Source organism: Neoarius graeffei, chromosome 16, assembly GCF_027579695.1.
Source record: "Neoarius graeffei isolate fNeoGra1 chromosome 16, fNeoGra1.pri, whole genome shotgun sequence".
Lineage (NCBI taxonomy): Eukaryota > Metazoa > Chordata > Actinopteri > Siluriformes > Ariidae > Neoarius > Neoarius graeffei.
Genome location: NC_083584.1, coordinates 7297637 through 7323663, shown reverse-complemented (window position 1 = coordinate 7323663; position 26027 = coordinate 7297637). Strand labels below are relative to the sequence as shown.

General features: G+C 46.1%; 3 protein-coding genes across 5 annotated transcripts in view; all 3 read left to right on the top strand.

Moving 5' to 3' along the window:
* The window catches only part of LOC132900386 (NACHT, LRR and PYD domains-containing protein 12-like), a 103126-nt gene extending 102241 nt beyond the window's left edge, over positions 1-885 (top strand). The window contains exon 19 of the mRNA XM_060942451.1: positions 186-885. Coding sequence (XP_060798434.1) covers positions 186-243 — 58 coding nt within the window. The 3' untranslated portion in view covers positions 244-885. The remainder of the gene's footprint in view (positions 1-185) is intronic.
* LOC132900383 (uncharacterized) lies at positions 234-25922 on the top strand. Of its 3 annotated transcripts, none has more exons than XM_060942449.1 (8): positions 234-312; positions 14586-15259; positions 15585-15630; positions 15858-15949; positions 17182-17292; positions 17961-18009; positions 23020-23287; positions 23428-25922. In XM_060942449.1, exons 1-7 carry the CDS (start codon positions 298-300, stop codon positions 23023-23025), a joined length of 993 nt encoding a protein of 330 aa, XP_060798432.1. In that variant the 5' UTR covers positions 234-297; the 3' UTR covers positions 23026-23287; positions 23428-25922. The 3 variants fall into 3 exon arrangements, with proteins under 3 accessions (XP_060798432.1, XP_060798431.1, XP_060798430.1); XM_060942448.1 differs by lacking the exon at positions 234-312 and adding an exon at positions 1679-3092; XM_060942447.1 differs by lacking the exons at positions 234-312; positions 14586-15259; positions 15585-15630; ... (3 more) ...; positions 23020-23287; positions 23428-25922 and adding exons at positions 2237-3092; positions 3367-5064.
* LOC132900385 (uncharacterized) lies at positions 5150-6816 on the top strand. The gene is made up of 2 exons (XM_060942450.1): positions 5150-6180; positions 6343-6816. Exons 1-2 carry the CDS (start codon positions 5677-5679, stop codon positions 6799-6801), a joined length of 963 nt encoding a protein of 320 aa, XP_060798433.1. The 5' UTR covers positions 5150-5676; the 3' UTR covers positions 6802-6816.
* Positions 25923-26027: the final 105 nt, after the last annotated feature.

Genomic DNA, 26027 nt, shown 5'->3' with positions numbered 1-26027 from the left:
TTTATTTATTGGAGAAAGTTTCTGTAACCTGGTCCTATTTCTATAAAGAGCTATTGATTTTAAACAGGTTCATATTCAGTGAGTTACTGGGGATTTTTTAAACTTTTCACTTTTTAAGTTAATGTTTAATGTTCATGTTCAACCTGTCAGGTTCATTAAAAAAAAACCTTTTGTTTTTGTTCCAGTTCATCATCTGAAGAATCTTCATCTGATACCGACTCCAGTGAAGATATTTTTGAATGAAATGTGCTCGACTCACAGCAGCATTTCCTGGACAGTTTTCTCTCACATCGGAGAATGAAGAACATTTTGGTGATTTTGCAGAAACGTGTACACAGTGGATCAGAGACCCACCACTTATCAGCCAATCAACTAATAATAATGTTCATGAAGCCCTCATTCACAACGCCATACATTTTAAATTCCATTGGTGTGTGTGTGTGTGTGTGTAAGCTTGTGTGTTTGTAGAAGAAGAAACCTTTATTCGTCATATGCACACTTCAAGCACAGTAAAATTCATCCTCTGCATTTAACCCATCTGAAGCAGTGAACACACACACACACACTCAAAGCAGTGGGCAGCCACACCAGAGCGCCCGGGGAGCAGTCAGGGGTTCGGTACCTTGCTCAAGGGCACCTCAGCCCAAGGCCGCCCCACATCAACCTAACTGCATGTCTTTGGGGGAAACCGGAGCACCCGGAGGAAACCCACGCAGACATGGGGAGAACATGCAAACTCCACACAGAAAGGCCCTCGCCGGCCGCTGGGTTTGAACCCAGAACCTTCTTACTGTGAGGCAACCGTGCTAACCACTACACCACCGTGCCGCCCATATGTCTAATTGAAACAATTCCTTGGGAAAAAATAAAGTTGCAACAAAATAATGTGACGTTCTTTACGCATTTTTTACATCTGTGTTTAAAAACACATTTAGATTTTCAGTGGGATCCAATTATCATTAACCTGTCAACACTGATTTGATTCATGATGGCCTTTGACTGAGACCTGTCAAATTTTACTCTTCCAAAAGCCACAAACCTTTACTCTCTCAAACGTTAAATACTTCTAACTGCGATTGGGTGCAGAAGCACAAAAAACAGTCAGAGGTTTCTTTCCTGAGCATCGAAACTGTATGGAGGAAGCCCTCTTGTCCACTGGGAAAAACTCCAACTAATGGCCCTTTTCCACTACCCTTTTTCAGCTCACTTCAGCTCGCTTCAGCTCACTTCAGCCCGACACGGCTCGCGTTTCGACTACCAAAAACCAGCACGACTCAGCTCGTTTCAGCCCTGCTTAGCCCCTAAAACTCGCACCGTTTTGGAGTGGGGCTGAAGCGAGCCAAGCCGTGCCGACTGAGGCTGGGGGCGTGAGCAGACACTCCCCTGTGCACTGATTGGTGAGGAGGAGTGTCCTCACATGCCCACACACGCCCCGCGAGAGCGCTGGGATCTGTAAACACCGCAAACCCGGAAGAAGGAGAATTACGAATTACGAGAATTTCTGAAGCCTTATGCGCCTCGCCTCATCTATACGCTCTTGCCAGTATCTGTTGGCGTTGTCGGTGACAACAAGCCACAGCACCAAGACCAGCAACACTAACGACTCCATGTCCTCCATGTTTATTGTTTACTATTCGGGTCGTGAGACTACCGCTTAAAAGATCACTGAATCAGTGACATACAGAGCATCGTGGACGAGTTCGCGGAGCGCAAGGCTCGTCGTATGCCCTTCAAATAATGCGCGCAGTAGGCTATTGATGTTTTATTATGAGCCATGTACAGTATGTCGCCTAATGTTTTTTTGTTTCTGAGTTACATGTTCGTTTGAAGGACTTAATGTACAAAATAACATAGTTGCACCTCGTAGTGTTGAAATTGGTAAACACAGTGCATTCAGTGAGGTTTGCACCGCCCTCCTTTTATTTCTGACTCTTCCTGTCACCACTCTGAGCGCTCATTCGTATGCCCTTCAAATAATGTGCGCAGTATAGGCTATTGATGTTTTATTATGAGCCATGTACAGTATCCTAATGTTTTTTGTTTCTGAGTTACATGTTCGTTTGAAGGACTTGATGTACTAAATAACATAGTTGCACCCCGTAGTGTTGAAATTGGTAAACACAGTGCATTCAGTGAGGTTTGCACCGCCCTCCTTTTATTTCTGACTCTTCCTGTCACCACTCTGAGCGCTCATTCGTATGCCCTTCAAATAATGTGCGCAGTATAGGCTATTGATGTTTTATTATGAGCCATGTACAGTATCCTAATGTTTTTTGTTTCTGAGTTACATGTTCGTTTGAAGGACTTGATGTACTAAATAACATAGTTGCACCCGGTAGTGTTGAAATTGGTAATCACCGCAGTTGCGGACATTTTGTAGCCTAAAATGATGTTATGATAAGCTTTAATAAAGGGCCCGGTCATTTGCCCCGCCCCCGGCCCGGCTCTGACTTGTTCCGCCACTGTCACTGATGTCACTGTTTGCGCTGCTTAACGACATCACGTGACGTCCACCCACTTTCACTAACTCCACCCAATGTGTCCACCCACTTCCAGCCAGCACGGTTGTAGTCGAAATGCAACTCCAACAGCCCCGCTCAGCTCGACTCAGCTCGACTCGGCACGGCACGGCTCAGCCGCGTTTGTAGTGGAAAAGCGGCATAAGTCCCAGCATTTTTCTGTCTACCTAGAAGACCCACATCGGGGCCATTTGGCCCGACCGCTTTTCCCTAATACACTAATCACTCATTTTGTTATGGTAATGAGGCTGTTAGAATGAGGAATGAGAATGAGGAATAAAAACACATTCTATTCTAAAATGTGAACATGTGAATGTCCCATGTGACCATAACGACTCATGTGACTGCAACCAGACAATTGTTTGATGGATAAATACCTCAGTGCACATGGACTATCGCTTCAGTTCCCTCAAGAATTTTGTGGTGAAAGAAGCTCCTCTCCAAGGAACGAAGATGCAGAGATTCAACAGGCATTGGAAATGATCCTGGATGGAGCAAACCCTTGCGACTCGGATGGAGAAGACATCAACCTTCAGGTGGATTCAGACTCCGAGCTGTCTCAGTCGTCTTCAGGTAAGATTTCATTTCATATTATTTCCTATTTTACATTTCATTTCAGTGAGGAAGTTGGAAAATATAGCACCATGTGAATAGAGCCTCCATTTTGTTTCTGAGTGCGGACTGCCGTCAGTTTTGTTTGATTCTACTTCTCCTGAGGTGTCTGCACCTTAGCCAACCTATTTGAGATGTTCTGGGATTATTATTATTAGCTTCTATGCTTGCATTTGTGATATCATTTGACTTTCCCATTGCTCATAATTACATTTTTTTCACACTACATATGAAGAGACTGCTCCCCAACCAAAAAAGAGAGCTCGGCTGGGGACTGATGTGACAGAGACTGCGAAAGACGGCACAGTATGGCATGAAGAACAGGGGGGAACGGGTCCACATTTCACCCCGCCATCGCCATACAACGCAGATGGAGAGCCAACAGCTAAGGCCAGGAGGTCAATCACAAGTCGTCTTCAGAGCTTCCTGTGTTTCATCACTCTGGACATGCTTGGTATCATTCAAGAATGTACAATTCAACATGCAAAGCAAACGGAGCATGTGGATTGGTTCATGGGCCTCCCTGAACTAATGGCATTTATTTCCATCACCATTATGCGGGGAATCATCAGGGTGCCATCACTGCGTGACTGCTGGTCGAAAAACCTGGGAAGCCCACAGATCATCGAAACCATGTCCCGAGGGCGTTTCCAAAACATCATGCATCACCTGCGCTTTGATGACAGAGACACCCGCAGCGAGCGAGCACAGACCGATAAGTTTGCTGCAATTTCGAACATATGGGGATTGTTTGTCACCAACTGCATCACATCCTACATCCCTGGTCGACACATCACCATCGACGAACAACTTTTCCCGTCCAAGACTCGCTGCTGTTTCCTACAGTACATTGCATCTAAACCAGACAAGTTTGGGATCAAGTTTTGGGTGGCGTGTGACTTGAAAACCAAATACGTCTGCAACATCCTCCCATATCTTGCCAAGGACCCCACTCAGCCTCGTGGGGAGAGAGTGTCTGAGAGTGTAGTCATGAGGCTGATGGAACCATTCCTGGACAAGGGCAGAAATGTTACCACGGACAATTTCTTTACATCACTGTCACTTGCAAAACGACTACTTAGCCGGAATACAACCATCCTCGGCACAGTCAACAAGATTCGCCAAGAAATTCCACTGTCAACTAGACAGATGCACCGCAATGAATTTACCACCCAAGTATTTTCAACCACTGGTGCCACACTGACGGTGTATGCGCCCAAGCGGAAGAAGACTGTATATGTTCTCAGCAGCATGCACAGCATGATTCAGACACAGGATACCACCAAAAAGAAGCCTAACACCATCACACTCTACAACACAACAAAGTGCGGCGTCGATGTCATGGACCAGATGGTGCGGGAGTACACTGTCTGCGCAGGAACACAGCGCTGGCCAGTAGCAGTGTTCTATAACAGATATGGCAGCACTGAATGCACACGTGCTCTATCAATTATGCACCGGGAGGCAGGAGAGACGGGTGGATTTCCTGCTGGAGCTTGCAAGAGAGTTGGCTCACTCCCACGTGGGTATGAAAAAGGCCCAAAAGGAACAATTATTTCGGCAACAACCCTCCACACCACAACTAGGAAAAAGAGCCAAGTGTCAGGCTAAAATTAAATGTAAGGACAATCATGCAACTGTACGCTGTGTTGACTGCTACCGATATACATGTGGGAAATGCCGAAAGGAGCAATGGCAGTGCCAGGATTGTGAGTGACTGCTCAAATGTATTTCACTCATAATGCATGGTTTTTCATTCTTTGTAAATATGCTTGGGTTTCTTTTTTTTTTTTTACTATTTTTAGCACACAAAAATAACAATTACTTCTGCAACAACCCTCCACACCAAAACTGGGAAAAAAGTTTCTTTTTCTTTCATTCTTTGTAAATATGTTTTGTTTTGTTTTTTTAACAATAAATGTCAGTGTGTTGATCCCTTCCTTCCTGTTGATCCTTTCCACTGCATACAGCTCAGGCCAGTTTAAGTCTTTATGGCTATGTTCACTGAGGTATTTATCCATCTCAGAACTAAAGCTTGCTCTCAAAAGAACCTCCTAAGCTGTAAGGTGTGTCCCCTCCCCCACACAAGTTCAAGTGGCTCCGGCCGTGTGCCACTAACAGCCACATTTCCATAACAAAATGAGTGTCCACAATATTTCCATAACAAAATGAGTGTCCACAGGGGGACTTGGGGCCAATTGGCCCTCTTGTGGGTTTTCTAGGTAAAAAGGCCAAATGGCCCCTCTCTGGGACTTCTAGGCCCCAGCCTGAGACTAGTGAGGAGCTCTACATCCACCTGAGGCTTATCTCCTTTGTTGTAGGAGAGACAACTCCTAATCAAGAGGTTTGGTACAAGAGCCCTAACCGTGTGTGGACGTAAGACCAAATATATCAATCTCCTTATCTTTCCATCTCATGTTCCCCAATCCAGCTTCCATTTAAAGGGTGTTGTCCATCAGCCCAACACAAGTCTGCTGCAGGACTGGCATTGGACCTGACACCCACCCTCCATTCTGCAGGTGGTGATCCTGAACCCTACCAGGTTATGTTGGTGGCCCAGTCACCAGATGTTCTACTGTGTGTGGTTGTAGGATTGGGTGGGTGGAGTCATTACCCAAGTCAATCTGTTGTCATAAATGGAACTCCATCGGCACCATCTTTCTTGATGTATGGTGTCCCACAGGGGTCTGTGCTTGGCCCTTTATTGTTTTCCTTATATGTCTCTCCATTGGAGGATATTGTAAATGCACATAATTTACAGACCATGATTTATGCTGATGGCACACAGCTGTACTTGGTCACACAGAGCTCTGAAAGATCTACCAGCATCGAAGCTCTTGAATACTGTGCTAGCGACATTGTTCAATGGATGAAGTGCAATAAGCTGCTGTGCAATACAACAAAAACAGAGGTTCTGCATTTTCAGTCATGGTATCTTGCAGTTGATGCCATCCAATATGTCACCGTTGGTGAATCTGTGAAGGAGCCAATATCTGAAGCGTGTGATCTTGGGGTCATCTTTGATCACCATCTTAAGATGCCTTCCCAGGTCAGTAATATATGTAAATCCGCTTCACATTCTCTCAGATGTATTGGTCAGATTAGAAAATATCTTGATCTTGATACTGCCACTACGGAAAAGCTTGTACATGTATTCATAACATCCAAGCTGGACTATTGCAACAGTTTGTTGTATTGTCTCCCCAACAAGGACTTGTCAAAATTGCAGCGCATCCAAAATGCAGCTGCAAGGATGGTCACTTTGAAGAAGAAATATGACCACATCACACCTGTCTTACGCTCACTTCATTGGCTGACAGTGAAGAAGAGAATAATATTCAAGATCTTGTTGATGACCTTCAAAGTACTCAATGGATTGGTGCCATCATATCTCAGTGATCTACTGGTGGTGAAGAAGCCACTACGGTCACTACGCTCTAACAGTAATAACATCATCGTTCTTTCTACGCCACGTTACAGAACCGATACTTATGGAAAGCGTGCATTCGCTTCATGTGCACCGAGATTGTGGAATCAACTTCCAAAGGTCTTAAAAGAATCAACTGACATTAATGACTTTAAAAAAGGACTTAAGACTTTTCGATTTACATATCTCATCCTTTTAGTTTTGATTTTTGAACTTTTAAGTCTTGATTTTTTTTCTCTTTGATAATGTTTTTATGTAAATGAGTTTTCATGGACATTAGATATTTAATCATTTGTTATTGTTATTTTACATATATTATTGTAAGGGCATTGAGATTCTTATGGAATGCACATAGAAATAAATTATTATTATTATTATCTCATCTCATTATCTCTAGCCGCTTTATCCTTCTACAGGGTCGCAGGCAAACTGGAGCCTATCCCAGCTGACTATGGGCGAAAGGCGGGGTACACCCTGGACAAGTCGCCAGGTCATCACAGGGCTGACACATAGACACAGACAACCATTCACACTCACATTCACACCTACGCTCAATTTAGAGTCACCAGTTAACCTAACCTGCATGTCTTTGGATTGTGGGGGAAACCGGAGCACCCGGAGGAAACCCACGCGGACATGGGGAGAACATGCAAACTCCACACAGAAAGGCCCTTGCCGGCCCCGGGGCTCGAACCCAGGACCTTCTTGCTGTGAGGTGACAGCGCTAACCACTACACCACCGTGCCGCCCTATTATTATTATAGCTCTTGGTCTGACCTCTCCAGTTAGATCTGTTCAATAATGTGGCTCAACTGAAATCATTTACCACAACAAGGTTTCAATACATGAAGAAAGAAAAAAAAAATAACAGACAAAGAATATCTCACACACTGGTTTTTTTTAAGTTATTTTTTTTCTCAAAACAAGAAAACAAAAATTGTGGCAATTTTCCATAAACCAGTCTGTGATGTACTGCACTGTATAATAGGGTATTTTTATATTCTTTTCTTTATTACAGTATTAAAATAACATACTTGCAACATTACTAGTCAATTTCTGTTAAATATAAAACAAGTTTAATATTCATTTAAACAACTTGGCCAGCCTCCCTTGCAAAAAAAAGTGTTTTTTTTTCTTTATTTCACTGGGAATCACCTGGTTTTTAAAGGAGAAATTAACTGCAAAACAAAATGAGCTTTAAGAGCCTTTGATAAAGTTGAGGATCCGAGAGCTGAGCTTCACGTCCACATGCACTAACCACTAACGCTCACATTCATTAATCTTTTAGTAAAACATGCTCAGAAGGGGGAGTGAGTCTTAATACCCTTTTTTGACGCCTGATTTTGGACAAATGAGCAGAGAAATGAAAGATGAAAGACAATAACCATCTAACACAGTGCCTCCCAGTGACAAATCAGCATGGCCACCTCTGAAGGAAGATAAATGGATAGAGAGAGAGAAATAACCATAATCCATTGGGTTGATGATGAATTTTAAGGGTCTTATCTGTTTGCTGTATTTTCAAGACTATAAGTTTACAGAAAAAAGAAAAAACTAACATGTTGAGCATGGAGATTTCCATTTGGCTAAAAGTTGCTGATTTGTCTCCACCAGGACAGCTGCTATTGTTTAAGCATGATTGTTGAAATGTGTGATTTCAGTTTCTGTATTTGTTTAGAAAAATCATCACAATAAGACTCAGCATAAGCCGGATGCAAATATGATAATGTACTGTAGCAACAACAAGGTGAAAAACACCGCAACATGTAGTCTGGAAAATATGCTGGATTTTTAAAAAAAAATCTTTTTCTATTTGGAATGGGGTTTTATGTTTCCAGGCCACACTGCTGCTGATCTGCAACAAATACAGAAGTACAACGACAATCACATCTTAATCTTCACTGCAGTCACTCTGACTGTAAAGCATGCACTCGAGATTTATCTTCATTGAACTGAATAGAATCCATTAAAAATGGCCAATCGGACTTTTGTTTTGAGCTTTTTTTAGGGGCAGCCTTGAAAATAATATTTTTTTTAATTTGCAACCATGCAAAAAAAAAAGAAAAAAAAGAAAAGTTCTTCTCATGACTTTAATACAGTCATCATCATCAGCGGTCACTCGAAACGAGTATGACTGTCCTCTCAGTAGGGTTTTCTACTTGTGGATCTTCAGGTGGCTATAGAGACCAATCCTTGATCCACATATTTTGGTGCAGTGTGGGCACGGGAAAGTAGAGGTGGTGGGTACTGCTGGAGCCTTTTCCATGTGATCCTTTCGGCGCTGCCGCATCGCTTGTGTGGCACGGTGGAGTTCGTTTTCATGGTGTGCTGCACCCTCATGCACTGCTTTCCTCCAGCTATGTCTGTCCATGGCCAGATCCTCCCAGTTACTAGATGTTATGTTGAACTTCTTTAGGTTGGTCTTGCTGTTGTCTTTGTAGCGTTTCTTTGGGCCACCAGGGGCACGCTGACCTGCTTCTAGCTGGGAGTACAGGATCTGCTTTGGGAGACGGGTGTCTGGCATGTGGATGACGTGGCCTGTCCAGCGGAGTTGGTGCTTCATTATGATAGTTGTAATACTGGGTATATTTGCCTCCTCCAGGATGCTGATGTTGGTGCATTTGTCCTGCCAGTTGATCTTCAGGATTTTTCGCAGGGACCTTTGATGGAATTGTTCTAGAGCTTTTAAGTGTCTGCTGTATGTGGTCCATGTTTCTGCTCCATACAACAGTGAGGGAAGAACTACAGCTTTGTAAACCAGGATTTTAGTTTGGGGTCTCAGGTCTCTGTCATCAAAGACTCTTTTTCTGAGTTTGGCGTAAACTCCACTGGCACAGCTCAGGCAGTGATTGACCTCAGAGTCTATGTCAGCTTTGGAGGAGAGCAGACTGCCAAGGGAGGGGAAGTGGTCCACATTCTCCAGTGTAGCATCCTGTACTTTGATGGTAGGCTGGGTTAAGGGCTGGTTGGGTGATGGTTGAAACAGGACCTGTGTCTTCTTGATGTTTAATGCCAAACCCAGGGCTGTGTATGCCTTGGCAAAGGCATTCAGGATGCTCTGGAGTTCATCTGGGGAGTGTGATACAATGGCATTATCGTCCGCATACTGAAGTTCCATGATGGTGGTAGTGTTGCCACCTGTCCCGGTTTTTCCTGATTGTCCCGGATTTTCATGGTCTGTCCCGGAAAAAAAAAATAAAAATCCGGGACACTGAATGTCCCGGTTTTTTGTACATGATGGGCAAAATGTGTATTTCAACTTGTGAGCCAGCTGAGAACCAGTTTGCTTTTCCATAGCTCGCCCGTGCTAAGTGCCACTAAGCGGAGCCACGTCATCACGTCGCTGAATACGTCATTACGTCGCTGTATACGTCGCTGTATACGTCACTTACGTCGCTGTATACGTCAGTTACGGCACTACGTTTACATAAACCTTGGCGCGATTATCAAAGCAAAAACACGGAAGAAGCAGCAGAAACAACAACAATAATAATAATAATAATGGATGACTTCGCGTTTGTACAGCTGCTGCTTCTCGGCGCTTAAAAATGGCGATCTTTCATGGTCTTGTTATTGTTGTTGGTCTTAACAACTCCGCCCCCCCGCTGACGTAAGCGGTTCTTTCCTCTGGCCCAGTAGAGAGTTGGTGCTAGCCTGGAACCGGCTTGGACCGATAAAAGAAACAGAGTCTCTGTTGCAATGGTGAAGGCTGAGCTTCAAGTCAGGCTAAACTTTCAGTTGTCCTGTACTGAGTTCAAGACATTCATTGAAAATCAGCCAGGACTCATAGCAGCAGCAAAGAAAAACACCAAATATAAATGGAAGATTAGGTAAGGTTTTGGTGAATTAAATGAAATAGTGTAGTGTAGTAACATACTCCTGTATGTACTGTATGTGCCAAGTTATATCAGTTACATGTCCTCCTATGTATTTGTTTAGCCAAGAGCAGCAGAGGCACAGGCAAGCACAAGCAAAGCACACACCACACTCTAAGCAATCAGGTAAGCTGTTTGACACTACGCCTTACATTCAGGTATTCTCAGATACAATGAAAAATTAGATTATTTATTTTTATTCCACATAAGCAAACAAACAGAACTTAATTATGTATTTCCCTTTTACCTGTGCCCACTACTGCCCCCAGTTGTCCACAACCAAAAACTGTTGGAAATAAACCAAAATACTGAAGACCTAGCCTAGTAAACTAGACCCACCCGCCTAGCGGCCAAAAATATTTTTGCCTAGCGAGTGGGTCTAGCCTCGCACCATGTAAACAAAAACACCCCGGGCATCAAATCGTGCCCGCCAATCACAACGCAAGGTTTTTGTTTGGATTCTTTGGGCGGGCTTTTGCAGGAGTGACGACAAAGCTGCGCGACGCTGGAGAAAGCGCAGCAGGAAAGATGGCTACGGGCTAGTGAACAGCGCGCGTTTGAGTCCGCTTTGGAATCAGTTTTAGAAGAATTAGACTTGGAGTTTTCGTTGAAACATGAGCAGGAAGAGGCTCTCCGCTCATTCCTTTTCAAGAAGGACGTTTTCACCGTTTTGCCGACCGGCTATGGCAAAAGTCTGATCTACCAGCTGGCTCCGCTCGTAGCCAAAAGGATGGGGCTAGTTTGTGCAGTACGAAGAATTAATAAATAGCTTTGAAACATTACTTTTTGATTGTTTCTTATTTTCCCGTTATTTTAAATTTAAGGGAAATTATTTCACCAAACACCACTAAATAAAAACTCTCAAACAGTTTAAGCAAACCCTTGAAAAACACTTGGGGGGAAAAAAATGAGTGTATGTTATGTATGTGGTACAGACTCCAAACTTGTGGTCATTATCTCCAAACTTCTTAATATCTAGAACCTGTTTATTAATTAATACGCATTTTGAAAAATTATTTATTTCAAGGTCTCCCCCACTGCTTTCTGTCGCTCTGACTACGTCACAGTCACTGTTGCGCTGATTGGTCAGAGCGTTGGCCTATACGCACAGAGACAGTTTGAAAGACAGCGGGTTGTTCCTCCTACCCGCTTCGGAAATGTCTACGGATCGAGGCCAGACTAAATATTCACATTTAGTCTGGCTTGCCAGGCTAATGAAGACCTGCTATATTATGTAAAGCAATTAACTAAACAAATAACTAGCAAAAGCGTCATTTTTACTAATTAGAGCAATACAGATTCAGCGTAGAAGGGCGATTTTTGTCTTGGGTTAGATGTGTGAAGGGCGCCGTTGCTTACAAGCAAAAAGGTCGATTGGATGGTCGAAATGTCCAGGATTTTTGTCAGACACAGGTGGCAACCCTAGATGGTGGTGTTCCTGATTTTACTTTTGGCTTTGAATCTGTTTAGATTGAACAGCCTACCATCTGTTCTATAGAGGATTGAGATCCCTTGTGGCAGTTCTTGGCCAATGAGATGGAGTATGGCAGCAATGAAAATGGCAAACAGGGTAGGTGCAATGATGCAGCCCTGTTTTACTCCTGTCTCCACAGGGAAAGGCTCAGATTCAGAGCCACCATTGCTCAGCACTGTAGCTGACATGCCATCATGAAGGAGCCTCAGTATGCGGATGTATTTGTCATGGCATCCATACTTTGATAGTAAGCTCCATAGAGCCTGGCGGTCAACAGAGTCAAAAGCCTTTGTCAGATCTATGAAGGCCATGTACAGGGGCAGCCCTTGTTTGCGGCACTTTTCTTGTAGCTGGCGGGCAGTGAAGATCATGTCTGTTGTTCCTCTGGATGGGCGGAAACCACATTGAGATTCTGGGAGTAATTCCTCAGACAGTGGACGCAGGCGGTTGGCAAGTATGCGGGTGAGGACTTTGCCAGTTGTTGATAGAAGTGAGATGCCCTTGTAGTTTCCACATTCAGCTTTGTCCCCTTTCTTGAAAATGGTGACAATCTGGGCATCACGGAGCTCTGAGGGTAGCTCCTCTCTCTCCCAGACCTTAAGAAGCAGCTGGTGGATGTGGTGCCAGAGCTTTGGTCCCCCTTCCTTTAAGATTTCTGAGGAGATCCCATCAGGACCAGCGGCCTTGTTGTTCTTTAGGCTCCTAATGGATTTGACAACCTCAGTTATGGTGGAGGCCTTCAGGGCCTCTGCATGCTCTTGCGACAAGGCTTTCGCAGATAGCTTTTCGCAGACAGTTGTAATTTATCGTTGAGCGGGGAGTAATAGGCGTGCGCGATGTTATTCACCGCCACAACGCAAGGGGGCGGGAAGTCGCGAAATCGCTAGGAGTAGTTGGTGGGTGTGGTTAGTGGAGTGTTTATCCTCCAGTTACTTATAATGACTAGAACTGGAGTCATATAGATGTACGTACTTCCTCACTTCCTCGATCAACCGCTCTTCGTGCTGCTCCATCTTCACTCGTGTTTTTAAAAATGGCAGTAGTGAAAACAAACCAAACCGGGAAAGTAGGGAAGCGGAGGTGCGTGTACAGCAGATGTAGAGTGGACCAATCAGAGCCCTCTTGTCTGTGAGGCTTCTGCGGTGGTCACAATTTTTGGGAGGTGCGCGCAGAGCGTCTGTGAAGGGGCTACGCAGATGCCATCTGCGACACCATCTGCGAGGACTGCGTTGTCAGCATAAATTGGCCTTCAGTCCACACGCCAGAGGCTTGCACCCCCCTCCAGTAGAGGGCGGTGTTTGTACTTTACCGAAGTTCACTCCGGTTCGGCTACCCGCAAATAACTACTGTACTACCAAGGCGGCTGTGGTACTACCAGAGGTCTACCAGAAAATTTTTAATGGAGCGAAATATGGAAGCAATAACATCACGTTAACCTCAAGGACGAAATGGAAACAGAAATGAATGCCTGGGTGAGTCGAATATTTTGACATGATCAAGTAGTCAGAGATTGTTAAGTACTTTAGACTGACTTTGCAAGTAGTCTACTGACTCGCTAGTACTTTTGGCAATGTGTGTTTGTTTCATTTCCCTTATGAAGAAATGTACAGTAAAAAGTACAGTAGCCTATTACTGAATAGCCTACAATATGTTGACACAAAAACACGAAAACGCAAATGCAAAAAGAGAGTGTCTCATCTCATTATCTCTAGCCGCTTTATCCTGTTCTACAGGGTCGCAGGCAAGCTGGAGCCTATCCCAGCTGACTACGGGCGAAAGGCGGGGTACACCCTGGACAAGTCGCCAGGTCATCACAGGGCTGACACATAGACACAGACAACCATTCACACTCACATTCACACCTACGCTCAATTTAGAGTCACCAGTTAACCTAACCTGCATGTCTTTGGACTGTGGGGGAAACCGGAGCACCCGGAGGAAACCCACGTGGACACGGGGAGAACATGCAAACGCCGCACAGAAAGGCCCTCGCTGGCCACGGGGCTCGAACCCAGAACCTTCTTGCTGTGAGGCGACAGCACTAACCACTACACCACCGTGCAGCCCAAAAAGAGAGTGTATTGCAGTTATTCCATAAGGGTTGTCACATATAGGCTATCACATTGCTAGCAGGCTAGTCGACTACAAACGAAACAACCAAATGAAATGACGTTTATGTAGGCTACAGTGGAAATGTATGGTCTAGGTAGCCAAATGCAGATTGCGTATATGAAAATGGCTTCCAGTCGATCGATGGCGTTATGGATTTCAGACAGATTTAAACTTTCAGGATTGAGACAAAAACAGCATTATCTAATAAACAGACAGTCCACAGTATGCAGCAAACATTGTAATCATAGATTCATAGGCACCAAAACTATTCACTTTTCTAAAAGCTATCTCTGGAGTACCATTAACGTATGAAAGCTTATTCTCTCTGGATTTAATATAAAAAGAGGGATGTTCCAACCTCCTCTATACTTTATTGCCCACACATGATTATAAATCAAATGCATAAATACAGTAGGTGCATTTACTTAGGGCTTAGGGGGCTGGTACGTTTAATAACATAGAGTATTAAGGAGTGAATACTTTTAGGATATGCTTTTGGGGGGTTTATTATTTTCTTTAATTTTAGAGATTATGCATGCCATCTTATGTTTGATTTTTCTTTGTAGGAATTATTGAGACAGCATGTTTTGGACAGACTGTTGACCAGGGTCACACTTGTTCTTCAGCAAACAGACATGGATGAAGACTACCTGCGGTTTGTGTGTACACAGGAAATGGTTTTCCTGGACATCATATCCCATCATATTCCAGTGTCCCAGGAAATAACTGACTGTTTGAGGGCATTGGTCAATGCCCTGATGCTAAGGGAACATCAGCACCACCCTGTAGCACCAGTGCAATTTGAAAGCCGAAGTACAGCTGGTCGACCTAAAATCTCCATTTGTCCTGATCATTTGAAGCACCTTCTAGACATTGGGTTACCATTGAATACCATAGCTGGATTGATGGGGTTGTGTCGTGCTACATTGTACAGAAGGATGTCTGAGTACAACATTTCTGTCAGAGAACTGTACAGCACTTGCACAGATGCTGAGCTGGATGAGCATGTTTCTGCCATAAAGGAGACAATGCCACATGCAGGATACAGGCTGGTCAAGGGGACTCTGGCGGCACAAGGGTACCGAATCCAATGGAGTTGTGTTAAGGCTGCTATGCATCGTGTGGACAGTCTAGGGACACTATGCAGAATGACCCAAATGGGGTGTGTTGTAAGGAGAAGTTATTCAGTTCCCTGCCCTATGTACCTTGTGCATATGGACACAGATCATAAGCTCATAAGGTAAGTCAGCTAAGTCAATTGTGAAAGTCAGCTTTATTGTTATACAAAATATCAAAATTACGTGTCTCAGTGTTTTGTGCATAGACAAAGACAGAACAAACATTAAATTCAGAACATGAAGTAAAGTATGGTATTATGTTCTTAACCATCCTAGGTTTAACAAGTAACATTATTGTAATAACATTTTTACTAGCTACTACAGTATCCTCAAATACATAAAGCTGAACATCTTGTAGTGTGTGTGTGTACATTATTTATTTTGAGCATGTATCTTGGTTTACAAAAATGCGGTGTTACTGCATGTCTTTTCATGTTGTTCCTCCAGATACAATATCGTCATCTTTGGCTGCATAGATGGCTTTTCCCGTAAGGTGAGTACAGCACAAAAGTCCAATCATCCATGCCGTTTTATGGTAATCCAAGTGTGGTCACAGAATATTGACTTTGCCATGTATTTACATTAATGCAATGTATTTACCTAAATTTGAAAACAAAAAAGGCAATTTGAGACACATTGTGTTTGCTTACCTGCTTGTTTATGTCAAAAGCTATGGTTGAACATTTTTTTTTTCTAAACTTGCGTCCATCTTGTCAACAGATAATGTACCTGAGAGCTGCAGACAATAATCGGTCTGAAACAAACCTAGCCTTCTTCCAAGAGGCAGTTCAGGAATTCGGCTATCCACTCAGGTGAAATTTCACTTGGGTCCACTATGTCAAGGAACTACTAACCATGGCACAACTATTCAGATAATCTTATTGACCATGTCTACATGCCTTAAAGGAACAGACCGCCGTATTTCTATAAATGTGTTCTTCTCTGAACTGAGACAGGCTGATAGGTAGCTCTCTGAGCTCTGTGCGTGCCCCCAGTCAGTTAGATGCGCCCCCTAAAGTTGTTAGAATGTAGCTAGGCTCAGCAAAGTGGGTGGCATTTTTTCGGGCTAACGTTAGATATGACCAAGCTCTTCCACATTTTCCCTGGACACTTACAATGTTGAGCGTTCACGCCATTGCATTGGATTGACGGTGTTGCCATGTCATTCAGATGTTTTCCAGGTTCCTTATAGTCCTCCTCTTTGAAATGCTCAGAGCAAACTCGCCAGGTCTTCACAACTTCCAGTGTTGAGGGATCCAGTTGTAACGCAACTAGCTTCTAGCTGCTATCCAAACTTGCCGTTGTTTGTAGTAGGTTGGAATTGTGTGAAACATCACAGGACTGTATACCCTCGACTTGTTGTCTCAACCCAGCAAGATGCATTTAACAACCATTACGTGCATTTCATTATAGAAATACGGTGGTCTCTTCCTTTAAATTATTTCATTCATTTCTGAGCCTGATGATTGGCTGATATTAGTTAACATACAGTAAAACAGGCTTGCCCGAAAAGGGGTAGAGGACTATTACAGTATGTGTTCCCTATCACCTTCAATTTCACTACCATTATACAAACACAATTGCTTGACATCTGTGATATTCATTCCCCTCTCATGTAGGACCTGTTTACACGTATATGGATATTTTTGTAAACGTATCCGTTTGGGCCTTTTGTTACACATAAACAGAGTTTTAGCTCCCTAAAGTGGATATTTTTAAAGTAGGAGTTTTAAGTGGAGATTTCTGAAACACACCTGTCACAATGGCGTTTTTATTTTTATCCACATGCTGTGTTTTTATGTAAACAGGTAAAAAAAAAAATCAGCGTTTAAAAATATCCACATACGTGTAACCAAGTCCCTAATCAGTAGGTCCCATATCCCTTTTCACATTTTCCCTTTCCCACATGTCCACTGCACCAGTCCAATATCACAGTAAAGAAGCTGTCCTTTATTTGCTCTTTGTAAGTTCCTTGTATGCTTGTTAAATGATATTGTTCTTTGCCACACCTTATTTTATGTTTTATTGACAATATTTTGCATAGAGTTCGAGCAGATCAAGGGGGAGAGAATGTTGGAGTGGCTCGCTTGATGTTTACTGTGCGTGGACCAGACAGTGGCAGCTTCATTGCTGGGAAGAGTGTCCATAATCAAAGGTACTGTACAGTTTATTCAACCGAGTATATTTTTAAACAAGACCATAGCACCTTATCATGGTTAAAACAGTATATCAAAGAATTGGCCTGTATCAGGCCTTGCATTCACTCCACTCAAATCACTCCCTAGGCTGCCTTGTACTCTTTAATTATATCTGTGAGTGGGTTACTGGTGGATTCGTGACATCGTCAGTTTGTGACTGTAGCTTCGTGACATCATCGTCACTGTGCCCGTGTGTAACGATCCGACTGCATGATGTCATGAAACGACGCGTCACGAACTGACGAGGTCACAAATCCACCTGTAACCTGTGAGTGTTAAGATTGTGTGTGTGTATACAGTATGTACAGGGTGTCCCAAAAGTGTATGCACACGTAAAATCATTGTAAAGTAAGAAATAAAATTTCATGTAATTTTCAAGTGTAATAGAATGTCCAGACATTAATTTAGTATATTGTCACCGCTTGTTCTCAAACTGGCATCCATTCTGGTCCAGGCACTGCTGACAATGTGAATCACGCAGTCTTGGAATTTTTGTGCATTCACTTTCAGTGACTGTTGCAGGTCTCATAGCGTAGGCTTGAAACATCAGTTTGAGAATAGGTAGTGACAAAACAATAAAATGCTGTCTGTAAATTCTAACACTTCTTTCTTAAACACCTTGTAGCGTGAATCGCGTGTGGGTGGAGCACAGAGGACGGCAGGACAGAGATCAGGTTTGTTAACCGGCTTTATTGCCACACTTTTCAGAGTTGCAACACTGTTTTCACTAGCGCGAGAGACACACACACACACACACACACACAGCGTCTCGTCCGGTTCTCCCTCTGCTCTCGCTCTCCCTCCTTAAATAGGGCGGTTTACTGGGGAGAACACACAAAACACAGGTTAATGACACTCAGGTGAAGCGATTCTGCCACTTACCTTCCCCAACTCCGCCCTCCTGTCACAGACCGGTGCTTGACCACGCCCCCGCTGCCACATACCCCCACCGCCCGACTCAGGCCGGGCGCCCGTCCGGCCCGCAGCCGACTCCCCCCCCCCTTGACGGGAGAGGAAGTCCGCCACGACCATCTGCGCCCCCGGCCTGTGGACCACCTTGAAGTTGAAAGGTTGGAGCGCCAGATACCAACGGGTGATCTGCGCGTTGGCATCCTTCATGCGGTGGAGCCACTGGAGGGGCGCGTGGTCCGAACAGAGGGTGAAAGAGTGCCCCAGCAGGTAGTAACGGAGGGCGAGGACCGCCCACTTGATGGCCAGGCACTCCTTCTCGATAGTGCTGTAGCGCCCCTCACGCACTGACAGCTTCCGGCTGATGTACAACACTGGGCGGTCCTCTCCCCCCACCTGCTGGGACAAAACGGCCCCCCAGCCCTCTGTCCGACGCATCCGTCTGCAACAAAAAGGGGAGAGAGAAGTCAGGGGAGTGCAAAAGTGGCCCCCCACACAGTGCAGCCTTTACCTCAGAGAAAGCCCGCTGGCACTGCTCCGTCCACTGGACCGGGTCTGGCGCCCCCTTTTTAGTGAGGTCAGTCAGCGGGCTGGTGACGTCCGAATAATTAGGTATGAACCTACGATAATAGCCAGCCAGCCCCAGGAACTGTCTCACCCCCTTTTTGGTCTTGGGTCTCGGGCAGGCCGCAATCGCTGCTGTCTTATTAATTTGGGGACGCACCTGCCCGTTACCCAAGTGGAAGCCCAGATACCGTACTTCCACCCGCCCAATCGCACACTTCTTCGGGTTGGCAGTGAGCCCCGCCCGCCTCAGCGACCTAAGGACGGCCCTCAGGTGTTGCAGGTGCCGCTGCCAGTCATTACTATAAATGATTATGTCGTCTAAATAAGCGGCCGCATAGGTGGCGTGGGGCCGGAGGATCCGGTCCATCAGCCGCTGAAACGTAGCGGGCGCCCCAAACAGCCCAAACGGAAGTGTGACGAACTGGTGTAAGCCGAACGGTGTGGAAAAGGCCGTTTTTTCCCGGGATAATGGAGTCAAGGGGATCTGCCAATATCCCTTCGTCAAATCCAGTGTCGAGTAAAAGCGAGCCGTGCCTAGTCGATCAAGCAGCTCATCAATACGAGGCATTGGGTACGCGTCGAATTTAGACACCGCATTGACTTTTCTATAGTCCACGCAGAACCGGACCGAGCCGTCGGCCTTGGGAACCAAGACCACCGGGCTGCTCCAGTCACTGTGGGACTCCTCGACGATGCCCATTTCGAGCATGGCCTGAAGCTCTTCCCGAACCACCTTTTTTTTGTGTTCGGGTAATCTATAAGGTCGGCTACGCACTACCACCCCCGGGGGCGTCTCTATGTGGTGTTCTATGAGGTTGGTGCGTCCGGGCCGGGGCGAGAACACATCCGAAAACTCGGCCTGCAACTGGGCGACCTCCGTGAGTTGGGTCGGGGAGAGGTGGTCTCCACAGGGGACCGGAGAGGTGCGAGATGCCAATGACCCTTTTTGGATCTCCGGCCCCAGCTCCGCCTTCTCCGGAACTACCGACACCAACGCCACGGGGACCTCCTCATTCCAGAGCTTCAGCAGATTGAGGTGGTAGATCTGTAGTGCCCCCTCCCTGTCCGTTCGCCTAACCTCATAGTCGACATCCCCGACTCGCCGTGTGACCTCGAAGGGCCCTTGCCACTTGGCGATTGATTTGGAGCTCGACGTGGGCAACAGGACGAGTACCTTATCTCCCGGAGTGAACTCTCTAAGGCGCGTGCCCTTGTTGTACAGGCGGGTTTGCCGTTCCTGGGCCTGCCGCAAATTCTCCTGAGTTAAGTGGGTGAGCGTGTGGAGTTTTGCGCGCAGATCCATAACGTATTGAATTTCATTTTTGCTCTGCGAAGGTCCCTCCTCCCAATTTTCCCGCAGTACATCTAAGATGCCGCGCGGCTTACGCCCATACAGTAATTCAAATGGGGAGAACCCCGTGGAGGCTTGGGGGACCTCTCGCACTGCAAACAACAAGGGTTCGAGCCACTTATCCCAGTTACGTGCGTCCTCACTTACGAATTTTTTGATAATATTCTTGAGGGTGCGGTTGAACCGTTCGACTAAACCGTCCGTTTGTGGGTGATACACGCTGGTGCGGATCGGCTTAATACCCAGTAGCCCATACAGTTCGGCCAGTGTTCGTGACATAAACGAGGTGCCTTGATCAGTCAGAATCTCTTTCGGGATTCCGACCCGGGAGATGACGTGGAAGAGAGCCTCTGCAATACTACGTGCGGAGATATTGCGAAGAGGCACCGCTTCCGGGTATCGCGTTGCATAGTCCACCAGAACCAATATAAAGCGGTACCCTCGTGTTGACCGATCTAATGGCCCGACGAGATCCATCCCAATTCGTTCAAACGGGGTCTCGATCAATGGTAGGGGGCGCAAGGGCGCTTTTGGAATGGCCGCTGGGTTTACTAACTGACATTCGCGGCACGCCGTACACCACTTACGGACGTCGCCGCGAATCCCCGGCCAATAGAATCGGGCCATTATCCGGGCGAGTGTTTTATCCTGCCCGAGGTGTCCCGCCATGGGATTAAAGTGAGCCACCTGGAATACCAATTCCCGACGGCTCTTTGGAATTAACAACTGGGTGACACGCTCCTTCGTCTGAGTGTCCTGCGTCACTCGGTATAACCTATCTTTTAAAATGGAAAAATAGGGGAAGGTCGGGGTGGCATTCGGCTGGAGCGTTTGACCATCGATTACTCTCACTTGGTCAAACGCGTGTCGCAGAGTTTCGTCTCGCGATTGTTCCAGTGGGAAATCCGCGAGGGATTCCCCAATAGAAAGAGGAGGAGCCGGGGGCCCCTCACTCTGTCGCGGAGATGACGTAGACGGCCCTGCGACCGCAGCTCCAGCCAAAACGACACCGGGACCCCCCCCGGCTAACCGGCAGGACCCACTCTTTACTAGGTGTGCCATCAACCCCCGGAATCCCGGCCAATCAGTCCCCAAGATTAAAGAGTGGGTAAGGCGAGGATTAACCGCCGCCTTCACTATAGATTTGTCCCCTCTGAAATGTATGTGGACCGACACCAACGGGTAGCAGTGAACATCCCCGTGCACACACAACACCTTCACCCCTTGTGCTTCCCCCAATGCCTCGTCTTGCACCAGGCTTTGGCGGATCGAGGTCTGGTTGCAACCCGAATCCACCAACGCCTGATAGGTCGCCCCTTGTACACTTACCGGTATGCGATATGCTCCGGCCTGATCGATGGCAGCCTCTGGCGCGTCGGGGATCCGCACCACCGCCCCCACCTCCATCGCGGCACACTGTTGCTGCAGGTGGCCCGGTTCCCCGCAGCGCCAGCAAACCGGCCCGGGCCTCCCCTCTGCAGCTGTGGACTGGGGGTCACTCACCTGAGGGGGGGGGAGAGACAGACATAGAAGGGAGAAACGGGAGGGCACCACGGGTGCGGCGGGCCGGCTGGGGTGGGGCCGGCCCCCGCCTCCGTGGTGGGGGAATGGGGCGAGGACGGGACACGGGAGGAGGGGGAAGAGAGAGAGAGAGAGAGAGAAGAGGAGAGAGAAGAAGACATCCGTTGTCCTGCCGCCGGGACAGCCGCCAGATGATCCTCCGCCAGTCCTACGGCCTGATCCAGCGACGTCGGGCGGTGGCACTGGACCCACTCCGCGGTTCCGGCGGGTAGGCGGGCGACGAACTGCTCCAGCGCCACCTGGTCGATGATCCCCTCGGCGTCGCGATCTTCGGCCCTCAGCCACCGCCAGCAGGCGTCCCGGAGCTGCTGGCCGAACGCAAACGGGCTGCCGACTTCCTCCATTCGCAGCGCGCGGAAGCGCTGGCGCTGCTGCTCCGGCGTGCGCCCCACGCGCTGGAGGACAGCCCGGCGAAGGTCGGCGTAGGCCAGCCGGTGGTCGGCGGGGAGCTGTAGTGCGGCTAACTGCGCCTCTCCCGTCAGGAGGGGGAGGAGGCGTGCCGCGCGCTGTTCCATCGGCCACCCCGAGGCTTCGGCGACCTGTTCGAATAATGCGATGAACGCCTCGGGGTCGTCCTGTGGGCCCATCTTAGTCAAGGTGATGGGAGATGGGCCCGCGGCCGGGGCGCTGGTGGACCCCGCCGACGCGAGGAGGCGCCGGAACGCCTCGCGGTCTTCCTGTTGAGCCAGTACCAGGGCTTCGAAGCGGCGCTCCTGCTCCTTCCGGAGTGTAACGAGCGCCTGGTGCTGGCTCTGCTGGGCCGTGGCGAGGGCGTGGACCAAGTCCGCGAACGGGGAGGATTCCATGGGGCTGCAGGACAGGTGCTCCACGGTCCCGGGTTTCGGCACCACTGTAGCGTGAATCGCGTGTGGGTGGAGCACAGAGGACGGCAGGACAGAGATCAGGTTTGTTAACCGGCTTTATTGCCACACTTTTCAGAGTTGCAACACTGTTTTCACTAGCGCGAGAGACACACACACACACACACAGCGTCTCGTCCGGTTCTCCCTCTGCTCTCGCTCTCCCTCCTTAAATAGGGCGGTTTACTGGGGAGAACACACAAAACACAGGTTAATGACACTCAGGTGAAGCGATTCTGCCACTTACCTTCCCCAACTCCGCCCTCCTGTCACAGACCGGTGCTTGACCACGCCCCCGCTGCCACACACCTACTTTAGAATGATTTAAAATGTATATATTTTTTTCGGGGCACACCCTGTATAAGCTACCAAATGACTACAAGTTCCCTCTGCTAATTGTGTATTGTCACTAACAGAATTGAGAGACTTTGGCGCGACGTCTGGATGGGGGTGACCAATGTGTTCTATCACGTTTTACACGTGTTAGAGGAAGATGGCCTTCTTGACTTAGGAAATGCAACACATTTCTTCTGCCTGCATTATGTTTTCCTGCCACGACTTCAAGAAAGCCTCAACTTGTTCTGTGATGGCTGGGACAATCACCCCCTCAGAACCGAACAAAACCTAATGCCAAATCAGTTGTTTGAAGTTGGTCAGATGCATCATCCCATTCCTAATCCACAGGTATCACTGAAATGTGTTTTTAACATGTCTTTTTCTATATGTGCCAATTTTTAATGTGATTCTAAGATGGGGTAATTAAGCACTGATTTACTCTACAAATAGCCAAGCCTTTTATGAATGCTTTTTTTTCAAACCTTTAGGAAATCAACATTCCAGAAATTGACTGGGAAGAGAGTGGCGAAATCCCAGAACCACATCTGCATGTCAGTGTTCCATTGGTGGATTGCCCACTTACTGCAGAGCAAATGGAGGCATTAATACGCCACATTGACCCACTTCAACCTTCAGACTGCAACGGTGTTGACTTATATACAGACACAGTGGAGTATGTGGAAAGTCTAAGAGCTTGAGTTTATTTTTTGCGTTTTCTCAAAACATTGTAACAGACACTGAATAAATGTCATGAATGTGAATGGAAAAAGTCAATCTCTGTGCTTTTTATGCCAACTTTTTTTTCAGGCAATTTGGGATGAAATGTGTGGTAATAATCGAAATTTGCACACACAACGAATTTTGCTACAGAGCCGAGCATTTTGGGTACAGCAGTAGCCCCCCCCCCACACCTTTAAATAGACTCCAATGGTTCACTAATACAATAATTCCTAAAACGGCATTAAGTCTTTAAGTCTGCAAACTATTATGAACATTTCAATTACTAAAACATACTAGAATTCAATATTAATTACAAAAACAGTCAGGCAAACATTCATGCATTCCTTTTAAGCAAGTCAAAATGCAGGAAACTATACCAAGCCAAAGCCACTGTCGACAGACTCAACACAAACCATCAGATCAGATTTAAGGCCAGAATAGCTACAGTAATGATCTGGAATCCGTAGACGCTCGTAGCATGTGCTGGCAGTTGGTAGGTGGTTTCGCCCCCTGGACTTCACTATCTCTGAGCGTGCTCAGTGGTACCTCCCAGCCAGTCCAGAACTTCACAAGCTTGGACAGAATTCCAGAGGTTGCTAAGACAAAGAAAAGTTTATTTATCCCATGTATGAGGGTCATTAACGCTTTTAGTAGCACAAGTCAGGTGGTGCAATTACAGCTAATGCCACTATTACATGGATTAGATTATTATTTTTGATGGATTGTATTAAATGTATGCATTCCATGTAAATGAAACATTTTGTACAATTAATTGATTTACTTCACACAAAATGACATTAACAGTTCAAAAACTAAAACACCAAACACTTTGGTGGTCAGGAGTGCTGCTTCACTATTAAGCAGGTGCTCTTTGGATCAAGGAGAACAGTCATTTAGAAGCTTGGTCAAATTTAACCCCAGTAGGTGCTGCAGTGTAAGTTCGGCTAACGCGTTGCGAACAAGTCTTCTTCAGAGCCAGGCCCACCACAATAAAGCCTTTTTAATCTAGCAGTGTGCCTTTGGAAATCCTTGGCAAGACTTACGCCGCAGCCACTGGCGGCTCGTTAATAGGGGCGATTTGGGCGATGCACTCCCAAACAGGGAAGGAGATTTTTTTTTTTTTTATCTACTCCTACTACCACGGCAACAGTAATGTCATTGTCCAATCAGGCTAAGGTCGCACCTGGTGTAGGCACGCCCTTTTGGGGCGATTTCTGTCAGGTTCAGATTTGCCCCAAAAGCTCCCATTGACACTAATGGTACATACGTTTTTTTCGAAAATCATGCTCCCAATGCATTTTCTATTAGGTTTTATGTACTCGCACAAGCAGCGTGCTTACGTCATACGCCTGTTGCGCTGTGCAAGTGTTGCCAGATTGGGGCTTTTAAGTGCATTTTGGCGGGTTTTGAACATAATTTTGGGCTGGAAAACGCAACTTGCGCGGGAAATGTGTGAACATTCTATGAAGATGGCGGCGAGTGTTGAGTGCAACAATACGATAGCATCTCTGAAAGAAGTTCCCTTTAGTCGTCGTGCCAATGAGGAGAAATCAGCAATCAAACAGCTAGGACCTCCTAGACCGAATTTAAACATCAAGCAAGTGTCTACGAAGGGGGAGAAGACCTACTCAAGAGGTTTTAACAAGAACTGGTACCACCAGAAAACTTGGCGAGCTGGCTGTGATGTAGTCAATGCTCTTTTTTGCTACCCTTGCGTTCTCTTCCACCCTGGAAGTAGCACAGCAGACGGTACAGCGATATCTGATATTTGAATTTACTAGGCAAAAGTTGTTTGTGTGTGTGTGTGTGTGTGTGTGTGTGTGTGTGTGTTACCAGTGGCAGTTTAACATTTCCATGTTTTTGTTTTACCAATGGCAGTTTAACATTGCCATGCTTGGAATATTTCAGTAGCCTCAAGTTCTCTCTGACTTGGTGTAAATTAAGCATATTTTCAGTTTTTATATATTGTACAGTATGTGTGTTCATTGGAGCCAGCAGCACCTTACCTTTTTTCTAACTTGTTAAGCCAAGTTGCACTGACTACAAAACCTTGTGTAACCTTGTGTGTATATAGCTAAATAACTAAAGCCTTTTGTGTTCATTGACATGCTTGTAATACTTTAAATTTCCTTTTAAGGCATGGCTTTCTGGAGGAATTCTTGGGGAAAAAAACTGCAGAATTTATTTAGAATTATTATTTGTTGTTAAAATGGGGCAATTCCATATAAAAAAAAAAACACATAATTAAGCTGCACATGTTTGTTTGATGGTTCTGCTTTTCTTCATCTTTTCCAAAACTTAAACACTTGTTTTGGATTTATATCCTGCCACTTTAATTGCATTCTTTAGAATTGAAGAAATTAGAATA

Coding starts and splice junctions, on each gene's coding strand:
- LOC132900383 (XM_060942447.1), top strand. CDS start 2,885: ATGGATAAATACCTCAGTGCACATGGACTATCGCTTCAGTTCCCTCAA. Junction 3,093..3,366: donor GCTGTCTCAGTCGTCTTCAG/GTAAGATTTCAT, acceptor CTACATATGAAG/AGACTGCTCCCCAACCAAAA.
- LOC132900385 (XM_060942450.1), top strand. CDS start 5,677: ATGTTGGTGGCCCAGTCACCAGATGTTCTACTGTGTGTGGTTGTAGGA. Junction 6,181..6,342: donor ATCTTAAGATGCCTTCCCAG/GTCAGTAATATA, acceptor CTCCCCAACAAG/GACTTGTCAAAATTGCAGCG.